We start from the raw sequence: 16,460 nt of genomic DNA, 5'->3' as shown, positions 1-16,460 counted from the left end.
GGCACCGCGCCCGGAGCAGGGCGGAGCGGCTGAGCCTCCGCCGCAAGGAACTCTGGGAGCTGTAGTCTTCACAGAGCACCGCCGGGGCCGCAACGAGACTTCTGAATGTCGCGATAGCCGGTACGGCGCGGGTGGGTGGTTGCTGCGATACCGGCTGTCCTGTACGCGGAGGCTTGGTGGCTGTCCGGTGAGGGGCAGCGGTGTCCGCGCTTGTCCGCAGCTCCGTGAGGCTCCCAGGGTCTGTAGCGGGACAGCCGTGCCGCCGCCTCCCCGCCTGCCCGAGGCCTTCCCGCCTCCCGAGGCCCTAAGCTGCCCGGGGCAAAGGGGAGCTGCCCGCCCGCCCGCCCGCCCGCTCGGGCCACGGCCGCAGTGCCCCCGTGTGACGGGGCCCCCGAGGGGCTGCCCGGCAGCTCCAGCGGCCCAGGAGCTGCCACTGTGAGCCGCGGCGAGGAGGACCCCCGCCGGGCTGATGGAGGCTGCCGGGGCTTAACGGGGTAGCGCAGTCTGGGTGTGCCTTTGGTGGCTGCCCCCAGGTACCCCAAATGGGTACTTAAAACAGCTTTTCGCTGCCAGTTTGTTTCGTGAGAGGCTTGAGTTCTGTGGGCAAATGCTGGAGTAATGAATGTCACGAAAATTAGCAGGACGTGCCTGTAAACAATGTAAACAGCTGACTAAGCGCTGAAGAGGGTTGCTGCCTCACCTCACTGATAGGCCTTCTGTGGTCCTCTCCAAGCAGGCTCTGTCTCATACCATGCTTTTCCAGTGAGGAAGTGCTTTGCAGATTTCTAAAGAAAATTAAACTCCCTTTTATAGGGGGACGAATTAAGCTTCAAAGAGTCGATCTCTGGTAGTTTTAAAGAATTTGTCCAAATTTAAGGATCACTTCTATCCTTCTTTCCAGGGAGAAGTTCAAGAGGGAACAAATATGGCCAGCAGTCACAGACCTCCAATAGCTCGTCCTTCCTCAAGAGCAGGAATAGGGCTGACCACACGACCTACCTCTTCGTCAAGGACTCCATCAGCAACCAGAACAGGAACAGGGGTATGTTAAAAAATTTGAACATTAACTTTTATATATTTAAATTTGTATCAATTTTTTGGTAGTATTTTTAGTCCCATGACTGGGTTGATAGTTCCTCCAGAAGAATTTTTGGATTTTAATTTTGTAGAGGGTTTTATTTTCTAATTTTGACTGAAAGAGGTTAAGGAGGTCTTGCATCAAGGGTTCTCCCGGGAGACCTTCGTACAGAGGGAACAATGAAGAGCTGCTCAAAGGCAATCTCTTATCCTGCAGATACTGTAAGTTGGCAAATAGAACCCTCTAAAACTCAATTTGTAGTTTTAGAAGGCAGGCATTCCCTACTGCAGCGCGAGGTGCACAGGGGATCGCTGCACCTAGCGTGCACGCCAAGTTGCTCGACTACAGGGGTTATATGCAATCAAAATATACACATTCATTAGATTTCTAGGAAATTATTGTCATGTACTATTCTTGGAACTCATTAATATATGCAAATGTCCCTAATGCATGCACATTCATGTTCATTGGTGGTCGTTGATAGTCTTCCTCACCGTGTCCGCTGGTTGAACTCAGTCTCTGGGCAGCATATGCTCAGTTTGTTTTTGGCTTGGTTACACAATTCTTACTGATACTAAACTAGCTTGTTCTAGTACATTTCCCTTGTTCTACTCAAGGATACAGTGTCTCCAGACTTCCTTCTACCTAATCCCATATAGCACGTTCTAAGACTACCTTATTCATAAAGTATTCCAAGTATTTCAAAACTATGTTGCTTCAGTTAGAGGAGGCCATATGTTCTTTTTGAAGCTGGTATCAGGTATCACTGCAGCAAACATTTGACTGAAGCTTTGTTTAACTGAAGAGATGTAAATGCTACAAGATTCTTATAGTAACAGCATAGAGACTAAGCTAAGTTTTTAATTGCTTTAGCAATTGTATAAGGATAAAAAATTTGTAAATCAGAGTGGGGAGGTTTGTGGTTTTCTTTTTATAGATGCCTCCTAGTACATCAAGACCTGGTTCTCGTGGTGGTCCGTCGACTACTGGAGGAGTGTTATCGTCTCAGATTAAAGTTGCAGACCGTCCAGTGACTCAACAGGGATTAAGTGGAATGAAAACTGCAATGAAAGGTATTTTTTGCTGAAAATAGTTATCAAGGTATCTGCAAATGTTTTAAAGAAATACTTACATTTTTAAAGGAAAACTTTTCATCGCTGTATAAATTACAGAGTGAATAGCTGTGATTAATAAGAGTAGGAGAAAGGAAAGGAAGAGTAAAGCACCCCTGTTCTATTTTTTTTGTTCTTGGCAGTCAGAGAAGACAAAGATTTTTCTGTGTCTGAACTGTTTTTAAAAATTATTCAAAAGAACAGAACAGGATAAATTGTGTCTTCTACCATCACTGCAGAATAAGTAAAATACCTTCTGATATAGTAACTGTTCATATAGCTGAAAAGTACTGTTCATCTTCACAACAATCTAAAATCAATTTCTGCCTTCATTTGTTTTAATGAGATAAAATCTATTTAAGGAAACTGAGAACATGGCAGTTTTCTGCCTGCAAATTCTGCCGAATGTTTTCATAGTTTACAGTTCATCAAAATTAGTTGTTTTCTAAAAAAATTTCATCTTACTCTCCTTGATCAGGTCCTCAGAGACAGATAATGGATAAAACATATTACCTTGGACTGCTGAGGTATGTCTTAACAACACATTCAAACTTCAGAAAGTTTGATGCTCTGTTCCCTTTATGATATTAAGTTTGTTGTGCTTAACAATAGCATGGGATAAGTGGTGTTCGCTTATAATGAAACCTGTCCTAGGAGTTAAGGTTGTTTTGCATATAGTTTGTAGGAGGAAAGGAATTTTATGCTTATGTCCAAGTACATGGACGTATGACATGTTGTTACTAGGCTTGCTAAGTACTGCACTCCTACAGCATTAGTAAAAGCAGGGTCAGTGATTTTGAGCTTCCACCTGTAACACCTGATAGGTCTGATAGCTCCATTTTTAAGAAATAGCATCATAAATTAAGCACTTTTTAGTGTATGTTTCAGGTTGTTTATTTGTATTATACATTGAGCTGGCACTGACAAACGCAAGGCCTTGCAGAAACTGTATTGCACATCCTACTTTGTCACTTGATCTTATTGCAGTAGATTCATAGATTTATTAAGGTTGAAAAAGACCTCTAGGATCATCAAGTCCAACCATCAGCTCAACACTACCATGTCTCCTAAACCATGCCTTGAAGTGCCACGTCTACATGTCTTTTAAATACCATCAGGGACAGCAATTCTACCACATCTCTGGGCAGCCTTTTCCAATGCCTGACCACCCCATCAGTAAAGACACTTTTCCTAATATCTAATCTAAACCTCCCCTGATGCAGCTTGAGGCCATTTCCTATCATTCTATTGCTAGTAACTTGGGAGAAGAGACAAACACCCACCTCGCTACAACCTCCTTTCAGGTAGTTACAGAGAGCAATAAGGTCTCCCCTCAGCCTCCTCTTCTCCAGGCTAAACAACCCCAGCTCCCTCAGCTGCGCCTCATAAGACTTATTCTCTAGACCCTTCACCAGCTTTGCTGCCCTTCTCTGGACACGCTCAATGTCCTTCTTGTACTGAGGGGCCCAAAACTGCACACAGTACTCGAGGTGCGGCCTCACCAGTGCCGAGTACAGGGGCACCATCCCTGCCCTGCTGCTGCTGGCCACACTGTTCCTGATCCAAGCCAGGATGCTGCTGGCCTTCTTGGCCAACTGGGCGCACTGCTGGCTTATGTTCAGGCGGCTGTTGACAAACACCTCCAGGTCCTTCTCTGCCAGGCAGCTCTCCAGCCACTCCTCCCCAAGCCTGCAGTGTTGCATGGGGTTGTTGTGATCCAAGGGCAGGACCCGGCACTTGGCCTCGTTAAACCTCATCCAACTGGCTGCAGCCCATCGATCCAGCCTGTCCAGGATCCTCTGCAGAGCCTTCCTACCCTCGAGCAGATCAACACTCCTTCCCATATTGAATAATGATTCCTAAAATATGTCATTTTACATGTGGCTGATATTCACGTTCTGTGAAACGATACTATCATTTTTTTCCTGACCATTTAAGAGTACTTCACATCTGTTTCACCAGGTGTGACCAAAAGCTAATTAAAACATTTTATTTCATATCCAGGTTTTCTAACAACTACTTATGATTTTATCTGGTAGAAGCCCTCTCCTTTTTTCCTCATCCAGCCCTTCTTTGAAACACTGATTTGAAACAGAGTGCAGTGTGAGAAGGAGATACTGGCTGCTCATCTCTCAGTAAAATATAATTTCTGTTCTCTCTAGTTGTACATTCAAATGTTAATGGCTCTTCTTTGGTTTTTTTTTTTCAGAAGCAAAACAAATGAACTCACAACAGAAATTAACAAGCTGCAGGAAGAAGTAGAAATGTACAAGCAAGAGAAATCTGTCTGCTTGTCATATGAAAAAAGGTGAGATGCGCTGCAGCAAATGCAGTGCTAACTTTCTGTCACAAGACTATTCTTGAGTATTGTGCAGGCTTCAAGGAACCAGTAAATAATTGGTTTTTTTCATTATTTTATTTTCACATATACAAGTCTTCCCATATTAAGTTCGGCTTTTTGTTTTGTATTTAGGGCAGAGACTTTAGCTGGTGAAATCAAAGAATTTCAAGGTCAGCTAGCGGACTACAACATGGTACGCTCTTGTCAGCTTTTGTTACTGAATGTTCTTCCTTCTCATTTACTTTGTACTGCTTTTGCTTGACTTTATCATCTTTTTTTAAATTTACATTTCTCTGGGAAAATGTACTGGTTAATAGTGCCTTTTACTCAGTTATTGCAAAGGAAAAAGGTGGAAACTAAGGAAAACAAAAAATAAGAAAGTGTACTATACATTAGGATGAGTAGTTGCATGTGGATTTAAGAAATTGCTGCTGCATAATATTTGTGGGTTTTGCAGAGCTACATGTAATGACAATTACTTCTGAAAACTGCATGCAATCTATTAAGATTCCCAAATCATGTTTCTTTCATTTGCAAAAACAGAAAATTGCTGTGTTTTCATGAATGCTTTGTGAGTTGGTACCTATTTGTTTGTGCATAATTAAAAAAAAAAGAGAGCAATAACAGGTTGGAATTCTGTCTCATTTCAGGTTGTGGATATACTTAACACCAATACAGATATGGCAGAAGTGATTCAAGATTACAATATGGTAAGAATTAGGATATTTGCAATGTTTGAACAATGAAGTGGTGCGTGTTACATTTTTGGTGCTTTGAACATATGACATATATAAAACCGTATAGCACTAATATAAAACTTACCCTTTTTTTTCAGTTAAATTAACCATAATATTGGCAACGTGTTTGCAGTGAGTGAATTGTCTGAATTTTTGCGCTAACTGCCCCGTGGTAGTTTTCCATGTTTTAGATTTGAGAAGGCTGTTACCCCAACCCGAACTATGAGTGTTAAAATCTATTCTTTATTTGACTTGGAAGCATAGAACATGAGTCTTAACAGAAGGCAAATTCACTAGAATGCACTGTCTTGTAAAGCTGCCCGGTCTTCTGGAAATTTAGTTCTTTTTTGTCTTCTGCCTTTTATATTACTCCAGTGTAATAAACATTAAATAGGTCTCTGACATGACCAACCACAAAATCAATGAGTAAAGTTCTTCCTTTACTTCCTTTATTTGTATAACACAGGTAGAGTGTTCCTCCAAGTATTAAGGCTTGAGTGACATTAAGCATGTTCCATTTCTCCTGATCACTTTGTCCATAAGCAAAGGAAAGTAGTTTTAGAGAAGGTTATTCTGGTAGCTGTAAAAACCACCTGAGTATTTCTTGGTCAAAGCAATTTTTTTCCCCTGGATTTGATTGAAAAATAAAGTCACAATGTCTCTGTCATGATGAAATGAATGCTTTGCAAGTGTTACATTTTCATTTTGTTTGTAGGCTTAAACAGTATTTTACTAAGTGTTCCAGGAATAGATCCCACAGTAATAGTAAGTGAATTGATTTGTTACAAACTTGATTGTATTTCTTTTTCAAACATAGAGGTGCCTTCTTACTTTCTGAAGACTGCAATTTCAGAAGGTCTTTCTTCAGTATCAACTGCAAAAAACCTCTGGAGGAGGCAGCCTCTGCTGCTCCTTTTTCTACTGTATTCTGAGCAGCTTCTTACTCATTTAAAGGAAGCTTTGAATTTGTGTATAAAATCTGTATCTTTATTATTATATATTATATCAAAATATCTTTTTTTTTTTTTTTAAAGTTAAAGGTTCAGAATGACCGAGACGCTCACAGTGTGGATAAAATTTTCACAGAAAGACAAGCGTAAGTACATGAAGTGTGTGCTTCTCCAAAGCTGTTAAAATCATAACTGAACTTGGCAAAATTGAGGTGTTATCTAACACAGAAGTTCCTTAAAAGTGTGATGCATGCCCTAAGTGATACCTGAGCAATTTCAAGATGATACATCAGTACCAGGCTGCAGCTGGAGTTCCCAGCTTTGAACTCTTCTGAGTAACTGCTCTGGGTGACTTACCATGTCATCCAGGAGGAGTTAGGTGGCAGTCCTGCTGTCAAGTTCCTGAGTTTTGCAGGTTGTGTTGTGGAGTGGCAGAGTGGGGAAAGGAAGCAGAAGTGGGAAATAGAGCAGAGATTCCTGTCTGGTAAGGTAAGGGTGTGTGGAGGAGAAGATGAGGACAGTGAGATGCTTGCGGTAAGAACTGTAAACCATGAGAGTGTCTTGTGTAGTGATAGGCTGAGAGGGTGAGTTTCTGAGATGTTTAATTAGGGGACAAGAGGCGTGCAGGAGAAGGTGATATGATCCTGCTTGTTGCTGGTAAGAGCAGTCTCCATGATGAGATTTTATGTATAAATAGGCACTTTTTAAAAACAATTCACCATTTAATAAGTCACTTTTCAATAATACTGTGGTTTTCAACAGCTTGCAACTGTGTCTGTTCTACCCCTGAATGCATTTTTAAATGTTAAGAAAATATGAAGAGAAAAAGCTTGGTTCAGTAGCAAACTGAGGCATAAAGGCATTAAATGTGCAGTAATGATAATTTATTGTTGTACTGTATGTAGACACATTTAAGGGCATGGAGCAGTTGATCATTCTTTCTCTGTTAGTTTGAGCAGAAAAAACCCCAAATGCTCTGTTCTCTGATTGTGTTAGTTTTGCCTAATAGACTACTGAGCTGCAACACCATTGATTTGGCTTCAGTCCCTGGTCTGGCTGTGGTCTGCTTCAACATTTTAGAGAAATTATTCTTCCTTTCTGGACTTCTTCACATATAAAGAATTAGTCAGTGTGCCAGCTTCCCAAGCTATTTTGTAAAGACTTGTTCATATTAAGCAATATACAGTAAGTTCTCTCCCACCATAAATAGCGAAATAAGTTTTCATAGAAGGTGGATTATGAGTGTTTTTTGCAGGTTTAGAAATATTTGTTGTGGCCCTAACACATGCACATCACCACATTATTTAGCTTCATGATTCATGCAGCGATACCTTGGTACGGTTTTGACGAGATGAAAGGAGATGGACTGCTAAGCTTAATTTTGTATTGTACATAAGTAGTGTAATATGGAAGTACAAGTGTCCTGCAGTTATGAAAAGTCAGTTCATCATCTGTTAAGACATTAGCTCTCCTCAGTTATGTAAGAATCTATGTATTTATCTTCAATAAATCCATCTTCTTCAGGGACGAATGCATGAATTTTCTCAAATGTTACTATGGGATCTTCATTGTTTGTACCCGATACTGTAGGAAGAGAACTCATGTCAGCTGAGAACTCCTGTTCAGACATCTCCGAGTCATTTTCTTCCAGGCGATGGTGACTGTAGCTGATCAAATAGTGATACCACGTCGGGCATTTTACAGCAGTAAAAATCAGGAGTGTAGTGCTTAGGACAAACCCTAGGACACCCACTAGGAAGGTCCAACTTTTGCCAAGAAGTGGAAACTCTTTGAAACAGGAGAAAAAGAAGAGTCATCTTCATGAGGAATACCAGCAAGACCTCTAGTATGAATTTTTTCATAGTTAGATTGAGAACACACAAAATAAGCAGTAATAGGGGAACTACTGAGTGTCTCCAAAACTTTAGTAGAATGTTATTGCTGTGTTATTAGGGAGTCAGTAACGTCACTCAGACCACAAACGCATGTACATCTCATGTTTCCTAGCAATCTAAATCCACCATGCGCATTTATCAAAATCAAATAATAGTTTCAAAGTCAGGTAAAGTTCTGGGCACATATAAAAGATTAAATTAGCATTTTTTCAAAATTTAAATTCCAAGATTAGCTTTTGGAAAAAGAACCCAAAACGGTAATTAACTTCAAATTCTATTTCCCAGGCTTAAACTTCTGTGTGGTGATGTCTGCACCCTAAAATATTGCATCTTTTGTTTGGCATATCCTTTCAGTTGTATTTCTTTTTTAATAAAAATTTCAATAGGCTCTTGTTGCCAGCAGTCTTTATTTAGAAGCTGGTTTTGCGTGCTGGCTGCTGTCCTAAAACAGGCTATAGCTGCTACAGCAAAAGAAGTCTATGGCAGTGGTGGATTACGATTTATGTATATATCTGGAGATTTATATTTCTTTTGCTTCAGCCAGAAGAATGAAGTAAGGAATTTCAGTGTGGAAGAATGGAGAAGAATATTAATTTGCATGTAAGAATAAGAAAAATTTACTTACAGAGTGATAATGGAATTAACATCAAAAGGTGAAGAAAAATAAGGAGGCTATCACTGAAATTTTAAAGAATATGGAATGGGCACATCCATGTCCTTTACACTGAACACAGTTGATAGTAGGAGTAAAATTAATAGGCTCATTCTTTCACATTTTAAGAAGACAGCTATGTCTAGAAAGCAGTTAGTTTGGAAGAAGTAATTGAATTTTTTTAAACATAATTCCCTAGCTCTGTTAGGCAAAGATCTGGACAATTATCTGAATTTCAAGTTTTGGAAATTTCATCATCATTTTGTAGTATCATTTGAGAATTCAGGAGTGGGTATCTGTTTGAACATTTATTCAGTAGAGCTTAACATTCACCATAACGTGAGTATGGTCTACCAAAACCTGGAAATATGCTTGTTCTGTAGCCCTGGCTTTCAGGGAAGAATTACAGTGTGCTAGGAATAAAGAACAATATGAAATCATGGAAGAGCAAATCAAACTGCTTGCAAGCAAAGCAAAATATCCATGTATTACCTGGATGTGTTCCATTGTTTCCAGTGACGTTGTTTGGAGTCAGAGCTGTTAGTAAGGCACTACTTTCAAGCTCAGTGGCAGAAATGGAAGTTATAGTGTTTTCTAATGAAGCTTCTTCAATTTTGCAGTCAGCTGGTTGGTTAGCTGCTGTCTTGATGGAGAATTTTTTCTGCGTGTTCGGGAATGTACATGTAGTGCTGTTTTCATTTTCTGTGAATGTGAGCAGTGGAAAGGGAAAGGCTATGAGATATTGCTAATTAATTGGTACTCTAACCTAAAAAAATTTCATGGATTGCTCTTGTGTTACTGCAAAATACAGATAAGTTGATGGTAGATTATCCAGGTCAGGAAAAAACAAGATAAGGCTGTTCGATGTAAGCAAGCATGAAATGTTATTCGTACCGAAACTTACCCATTGTCATATTAGAGGCAGTAAGCCCTATCTGTAAATCAAGGAGGTCACAGGAGCAGTTCCATGGGTTTCCAGCTAAAATGATTTTAATCAGTTTGAGAGGTGGTTTTATATGAAAAGACTTCAGAGAATTATATTGCAGATTTAAAATTGTCAGACTTTTTAGAGAAGTAAATACATCTGAATCTAGTTGAGTAATCCTGTTATAGGATAGATTCAACATTGCCAGTTGATTTAATCCTGCAAATGCTGCATTATGAACTGTGCTAATACGATTGTTGCTGATATCCAGAATTAAAAGTTTCGTCAGACTGCAGAAGCTGTTATTATACAATACAGTAATAACATTTTCATTCATATAAAGTTCAGTGAGGTTAATAAAGTGTCGAAGAATCTCTTTGTCACTATCTTTTAAAGAGATTTTATTATTTTTGAGGCTTAATTTAGTAACGTTTTGGAAGAGGTTAGTGGGGATATTAGAGAGGTTCTTTCCAGAGTCCTCACAAGTGACCTGTTGAAAAAAAGAGAATGACAACAATTAAATACTGTAGGCAGGTCTGGTGTTGAAAGTGTCTCACTGGTGACTGTAAAAGGCAACAAAAATCTTTCTTGTATTTTTTTAATGCCAGCACTTTAGAAGAAGAGTTCTACTGCTTTTCATGAAATTTTATTTATGTCTTTCATAACATACTTGTAGTCTGGTGATACAGGGGAATGAATCCTCCTAGTGTGTGAAATCTGAAGTTCCAGATCACTTAGTGCTTAAACTCCGTTTGCGATGCAAGTCGTCTTCTGTGATCATCATCCAATTTATAAGCTGTTTGGCATGCTATTTTGGAATTAGTAGGGCTGTCTCTTTTAGAATTCTACATGAAGGTTGGCTGGGTAGAAAAAGGATTCTTTTCCCACATAATCTGGAAGGAAGGTGTCATAGAGGAAGTGGATCCAAGGCTGAATATAATTCAAATACGCTTTTTCAAATGTTTTGTTTTAAAAAAGCTATGTTTACTCTCTAAAACATCTTTGGAGCAGGCCTTCAACAAAACATTTAGTGTATATTTTTATTATAAATATAGCACTTTATTTTGGTTTTCTGGGTTGAAGTTCAGCATAGCTGCAGTCCTTTCAGGTTTGAGAGTGTTTACTCTCAAAACCTTGAAACGTTTTTGTTTTCTGAAAAGAGCATATTTCTTTGTATGTATATGAATGTATCACTTCATATGTATGCAGGCTACAGTTTAGTGTCAAGATACTTGAACTGGCTTTAAAGGAGATTCTAAGTACTGGAAACAGATTGGTTGTATTAACCCTCTTCCTAAATAAGTAGCCTGTGTTCAGCTTGTTGTTGTGACCAGATTGCGTCTAGATAGTTTATTTAAAAACAAATATAGGTGGAGTGCCTTTTCTACATTGTATGTACGCATTGTGTGGGTGTTTTTGTTCTTTGTGTTTGTCCCAAAGATGAACAAGGAGTAAATACAGTACTGGACCTGTAGGCAGTGAGTCAGAGCAAATAGTGCAATACCAGTTTTATCACTTGACTGTTAATCAAGACTTCTTCTGTCCCCTCTATTCCCCACTAAATACAAAATCCATTAAATTAATCTCTGAAAAAATCCTTTCAAATTTCTTATATAAATGTGGACCTGGCTTGGGCAAGGGCTAACTCAATAAATAGAACTTGAGCAGTAGTTGTCCTTGTCCAAATTACTGTTGCTTTTTAGGTCTATTCCAAAAAGATAAAGGAGGTACTCCTGTTCTCTGCAGAGAGATTTGACTGAGATGTAAAACCATCTCAAATATGTTTCAATGTTATTCACCCACTTACAATGAGTGCCACAGCTAGTTGTCCATTTTGCAGAAAACCGTATCTTATTTGTCTCTATGTACTTTTTTCTTCAGGAATTTTATGTTTACAAGGTAGTTTTCAAAATGCCTTTAGCTTCTTCTAGTGTATTTTTCCAAAATCATGGTAATTTACATACATATAAAACTTACTGTTTGAGAAGTAATGTTGCAGTCAGCAGTGACTGGATTCAAAAACAGTGTTCCAGCACAGATCACAAGCCAAGAGAGTTTCATGTTTAGACCCTAGCAAAAAACAACACTTTTGTATACCAAGACCAGAATGCCAGTGTCTTCTGTAGTGGTAGGGTAACCAAATAATAGATCTAGTTATTGCAATGATAATTTAATAAATTTTATTCTACATAGTAGTACAAAATATAAAATTAAGAGAAAAAATATAGGTTATCAGAGTTAATGCATTCAGCTTTCACTTGATTGGCCAAAACATGAAATCCAGTGAGCAAACTCAGTTTGTATTTTTACTCGTATTTGTATTTGTATCAGCAAATGGAAAAGGGATTGATCAGACAAGTTAATAGACATCAGTTTCAAAAATGGATAAAACGAGTAGGCAGGGATATCTGTGTTAGAACTATTGTGGGTACTGGAAGACTGTGATAGGAGTAAACTGCGGAAAGTATTCCGGCTTACATGCTCTCCCCAAATAATTAATCTAGTTGCCGCTGACAAGAGGCAGAATACTGTGTTAGATGGATTGTTGGTTTGCTCAGATTTCTTTTATGTTCTTACCTAAGTTATTCAGCAGTTTTTGTGAATCTTTAATTAGTAGATTGATCTTCTAATCTCTTTATTATCCATAAAATAACATATGTCATATGACATAAACCTGGACCTTTGTATTATGAAGGTGTAGTTGTTGCTCTGATCTTTGGAACTAAGTAAACAGGGTTCAATCTCTTGTGCTGGGGTTTCTGTACAGATTTGAACCTTATTTTTTGAGAGTCAGGAAAGCCTTTCTGACAAATGGTATTCACTGTGACATTAACTTCTCTCAGAGAAAGTGTCACTTATCCATCCCCTTTGAATTGGGCGTTATTTGCATGATCTACCCATCTGAGCAGGAATGTTGAACCACCTCTGTCAAATGTTAGATCAGTCCCTGTTTAACCAGGCTTGAATTAAAATGTTATGTAAAAGATAGATAGATTATAGCTTCATTTTTAGACGTTTTCTTAAGCATCTGAAGAGAGAAGGTAGTGGGCTAAGTGAACCTCAGTATCTCCTTCCTAGATTTCTATCTTCCAGATTAAAAAAGACCCACAAGATAAGGTGTAAGATACTAGTTAAAGTACTTTTTGTATCTTGAGCTGTAGAGAGTATTCACTGAATTTAACAGAGGAGAGTGGGGGAAATTAAGGAAACTCAGTTGCACAAAAAAATGCTAAATATAGGCAGCCAGTCAGAGCCAAAAAAACTCCACCAATCCTTAAAAAGAGTGCCAAGAGGCCTTTGCTGATCAGTGCGCAGTAGATGAGGTCATAGAACAAATCTAATTGATTGTTTCAATTTGTGTGACATTTGTGTGTCTGAGGACTGACCTCATTCACCATACTGAGTCCCCGTGGAAACTTACTAACTTCTTAGAAAGAAGATAATGAAAAGTGCCACTTATACTGCTCTGAACCACTGTGCCTTTCTACTGCTGTTGGAAATTTACATTAAGTACAAAAAGGGTTCATAAACCTTTTTGTTAGACATGTTAGTGGCAGGGACAAGGGGTACTAGCAGCGGCCACTGTCGTGTTATGTCCTGTATTAGGTATTGTTCTTGTCAGTGATGGTAGTGGTGGCCTACATATGTTTTGGAGCCAGTTTGTATATGCTAGTGGAAAACATGATGCAGTTTGAAAATCCCCAATATGGACTATGTTAACAGTCGGATCTTGTGGCATACTTGGACCTTAAAGATACTGCTTCCCAGCTGTTCAGAAACAGAGAGGACCTTAATCAGGCAATCTAGAAACGCAGATCAGTAGTATTCTTGTAGTTTGTAGATTTCAAGAAAAATACTGTCTTTGAGCAGGAACGGTATATTAAAATATTATTTTAAAAGTTAGTCTGTAAGTTTATCAATAACAATAAAGTTGAAAATGAAAGTTAATTTAAAAGGTTTTCAAAACTTCAAGCAAAAAGTTAATATGTCTGAATGAAGGGAATGACATTAAAATCCTTTTCTTGTCTAAACATGTACATATGTCTAGTCAAAAACATAGTTTCTATTTTATACATCAGTTTCTACCGAAAAGTTAGGCATTTTCTTACAAATTTGATTTCCTGCATTGTGTGTGGGGGAACCAATATAATCAGTAGAAGAACAAGAATGCATCTATAATTTCAATTGCAGTTCAGCTTTTTACTAGAACCAGACTTTAAGGACTGCTGTTTAAAGTAATTGCTTTGGAAACGCACTGAGTCTGGCAATAGAGTGGTAATACCTTGACATTTGCTTGTAATTAAAGGAGTTTTCTTAAAAGTTTTCTGTGGAGAACTTTTAAAGATTTTTATAATTTAATATAAAGTAATTCCTGTTGTTTTCTTGCATTTGTAAAGAAATAGGGGAGGTAATGGAGTTCATATAATAAGGTGGTCTGCTTTTCAGAGAAGAAACGGATGGTTCCCTGGCTTTCTACTGAAGTACAATTTACTTAACAACTTGACATGTCCAAGGTTCATAGTAATTCCTGAACTTTTAATGTATCTCAGGATGTATTCGTTTTCCAGTCTAGCAACAAAGTTATACCAATAAATCGTTGCCTACATTTTGAAAAAGCTGTGCCAAGTGTCTTACCTTTCTGTTGCTTTTTAGAGGCAGCGTATGTACACATGTGTAGATTTTTTCAGTGCACTGACAAGAAATAATGTGGTGCAACAGCACTTTGTTGTTATTCAACCTTTGTACCTGATGAATAAGCAGGCAGTGTAAAAAAAATAATAAACCTAGAAAATCCTTAGCAAAAGATTGACTAGGTTGAGCAACTTCTTATAATCATCTTGGATTTAATTGGATCTGCAGCCAATGGGGATGTCTAATAGTAGTATGCTCCAGTGTCGAGTTCCAGATCACATAGGAAGCAGTGAGTTAAAATGCCACTGGGAATTTACAAGCAAGTTGGGTTATAATCAATTAAAGATTAGAGACGGAAAAAGCCTTGTATTTTTTCATGTGGTCGGTCATCACATGAAGACAATGTCAAGATATCTTCATGCTAAAGTAAAGATCTCTAGTAGTTAGTTAAATCTGTGTTAAATTCCTGTGTTTTGGAAACATCAGCGTCAGAGGAGCTGCAGGGTGTGCTATATAAAGTGCGTTATTTACAAAGAATTACAAGCACTTAAGGGTGGCTGTTATATGGGCTATATTTCAGGAAGAAATTCTAAAAGCAAATGATACTTGCTCTGATTTGAGAGCATGTCTATACACAGATTGAAGAAGGGATTATATTGATACAGAAACACTATGTGTGATAAATTTTTTTTTGCATTGGTGCTCATTCTCTAGGTCTAATTCTATTCAATGGACAGCATCAAACTACAAAACGTTTCAGTCTCCTCTCATTCTCCATTTCTCTCAAATACATGGCTGTAGAAACCATTTTACTTCACTATCCCTATTTGATGTTATTGCCACTTTGATTTTTTGCTTAATATCTCAGAACATTCAGCAACTTTTCCAAACCTTATCCCTGATTCAGATTCATCAGTAATCTTCAAATTACTTGGGGTAATGAATCGTCCTCCTGTGACAGTTATTGCTGATATTTTTATTGCCCCTTAAAAAATCACTGGGTTTTAACCATCTGTCAAAAGGTTTCTACCAGAGAGGGTGCATCACAGCTAAGTCAGACATTGCTTGTCTCAAGGACATACTGGATCACCCTGAAGTATTTAGCCAGGAGTCATATCACGTAAGAAAAAGAAACTTGCCTCAGATACAGAGCCTGCTTTGTAATGTGTACACACACACTTTACATTGATGGGTCTGGAAAAGTAGGCTTGCCTTCCTTACTCTGCCATGCATACTTGTAGTCTCAGGCATAGATGAGAAAAAGCCAGCAGAGCTTGGAGACACCACTGCCCTCAACAGTGGCAGCTGCTTCCCCATGCTGTCTTGGAACACAGGAGAAATGTAGCGTATGGTATTCTTCTCTCCCTCCCTAAAAGCCCCAGTAATCTCCAGGAAAAGGCACCCTGTTTGTACTTAAAGACAAGCTCCCTGTTATCAGTACTGACACTCTAGGATTTACGCCTAGAGTGGAGATTTATTCTGGAAATCAGCAACCGTAACACTTCCTTGAATTCTTCATTGCAATTTCTCAGTTTTCATTCTGTCATGTCTTCAGTTGGGCTTGATTTCAGAGAAACGTGTCACTGCTGAGACCTTGCAATAGGCCCAGACTGAGGGATGAGAAGCCTCTAATAGAGAAGAAAGATAAAAGCTCTGTGCCAACGCCCAGTTCCATGCTTTCCAGAGGGTCTTGTATCAATCTACTCTCAAAGCTTAAGAACACGCTTCACTTAAAAAATTTTTCCTTTCCACTACCATGCAGAACATAATAAACTGACAGTGAGGGCCTCATTCTTTGGACTGGGCCAAACAAAGCATTTTTACTCTCCAGAGGGTGTTCATTCAATGTCCATCCAGTATTTCTTGGGCAGGCCCAGTGCACTCTGAATTTGCCTCTGAAGTTGGGAGATAACCACTTCAATTTGTCTCTCCATCATCAGGCCCCAAGGCATCTTTGTAGCATGGGTTGCTAACCTGACAGAATTTCTACTTAACATCCTCAGATTCCTGGAGATTATAGATCTGTATTGAAGCCAGCTGGAAGACTGCTTACACTTTTGAATCTCTTTCGAGAATTCCTCGTAACTGGTGAAAACGATGGAGAAAGGGAACTGGAATTTTTTCATCTCTAGAAGAGA

The 16,460-nt window shown here is 38.8% G+C and overlaps 2 protein-coding genes across 11 annotated transcripts in view; one reads left to right on the top strand and one right to left on the bottom strand.

The window, feature by feature from the left end:
• The first annotated feature begins 50 nt into the window (after nt 1-50).
• Nucleotides 51-16,460, top strand: part of IFT74 (intraflagellar transport 74) — a 43,307-nt gene continuing 26,897 nt past the window's right edge. For 5 of the 9 annotated variants that reach the window (XM_064438615.1, XM_064438609.1, XM_064438617.1 and 2 more), the window contains exons 1-8: nt 116-187; nt 902-1,042; nt 2,016-2,151; nt 2,669-2,717; nt 4,400-4,498; nt 4,664-4,724; nt 5,182-5,241; nt 6,303-6,364. In XM_064438615.1, the coding sequence (XP_064294685.1) occupies nt 926-1,042; nt 2,016-2,151; nt 2,669-2,717; nt 4,400-4,498; nt 4,664-4,724; nt 5,182-5,241; nt 6,303-6,364 (584 nt within the window). In that variant the 5' untranslated portion in view covers nt 116-187; nt 902-925. Of the gene's footprint in view, nt 239-272; nt 495-901; nt 1,043-2,015; nt 2,152-2,668; nt 2,718-4,399; nt 4,499-4,663; nt 4,725-5,181; nt 5,242-6,302; nt 6,365-16,460 lie in introns of those variants that run through there. The other 4 variants (XM_064438613.1, XM_064438612.1, XM_064438610.1 and 1 more) reach the window with 4 other exon arrangements.
• Nucleotides 5,741-14,392, bottom strand: LRRC19 (leucine rich repeat containing 19). Of its 2 annotated transcripts, XM_009503376.2 has the most exons (5): nt 14,326-14,392; nt 11,668-11,760; nt 9,670-10,180; nt 9,258-9,467; nt 5,741-8,006 (listed from the first exon to the last, which is right to left on the bottom strand). In XM_009503376.2, exons 2-5 carry the CDS (start codon nt 11,749-11,751, stop codon nt 7,681-7,683), a joined length of 1,131 nt encoding a protein of 376 aa, XP_009501671.2. In that variant the 5' UTR covers nt 11,752-11,760; nt 14,326-14,392; the 3' UTR covers nt 5,741-7,680. The 2 variants fall into 2 exon arrangements, with proteins under 2 accessions (XP_009501671.2, XP_064294692.1); XM_064438622.1 differs by lacking the exon at nt 11,668-11,760 and having other exon boundaries at nt 14,326-14,385.

Source organism: Phalacrocorax carbo, chromosome Z (assembly GCF_963921805.1).
Source record: "Phalacrocorax carbo chromosome Z, bPhaCar2.1, whole genome shotgun sequence".
Classification (NCBI taxonomy): Eukaryota; Metazoa; Chordata; class Aves; order Suliformes; family Phalacrocoracidae; genus Phalacrocorax; species Phalacrocorax carbo.
Note: the sequence above shows the minus strand (reverse complement) of the source record. Positions and strands in the feature narration are given on the sequence as shown.

Bases quoted from the DNA above. Each gene is read 5' to 3' on its own strand.
- LRRC19 (XM_009503376.2), bottom strand. From the start codon at position 11,751: ATGAAACTCTCTTGGCTTGTGATCTGTGCTGGAACACTGTTTTTGAAT. The intron at 9,468-9,669 runs GTAAGTTTCGGT...TCACATTCACAG, and splicing joins TGCCTCTAATATGACAATGG to AAAATGAAAACAGCACTACA. The intron at 8,007-9,257 runs GTAATACATGGA...CCTGTTTCAAAG, and splicing joins AAACAATGGAACACATCCAG to AGTTTCCACTTCTTGGCAAA.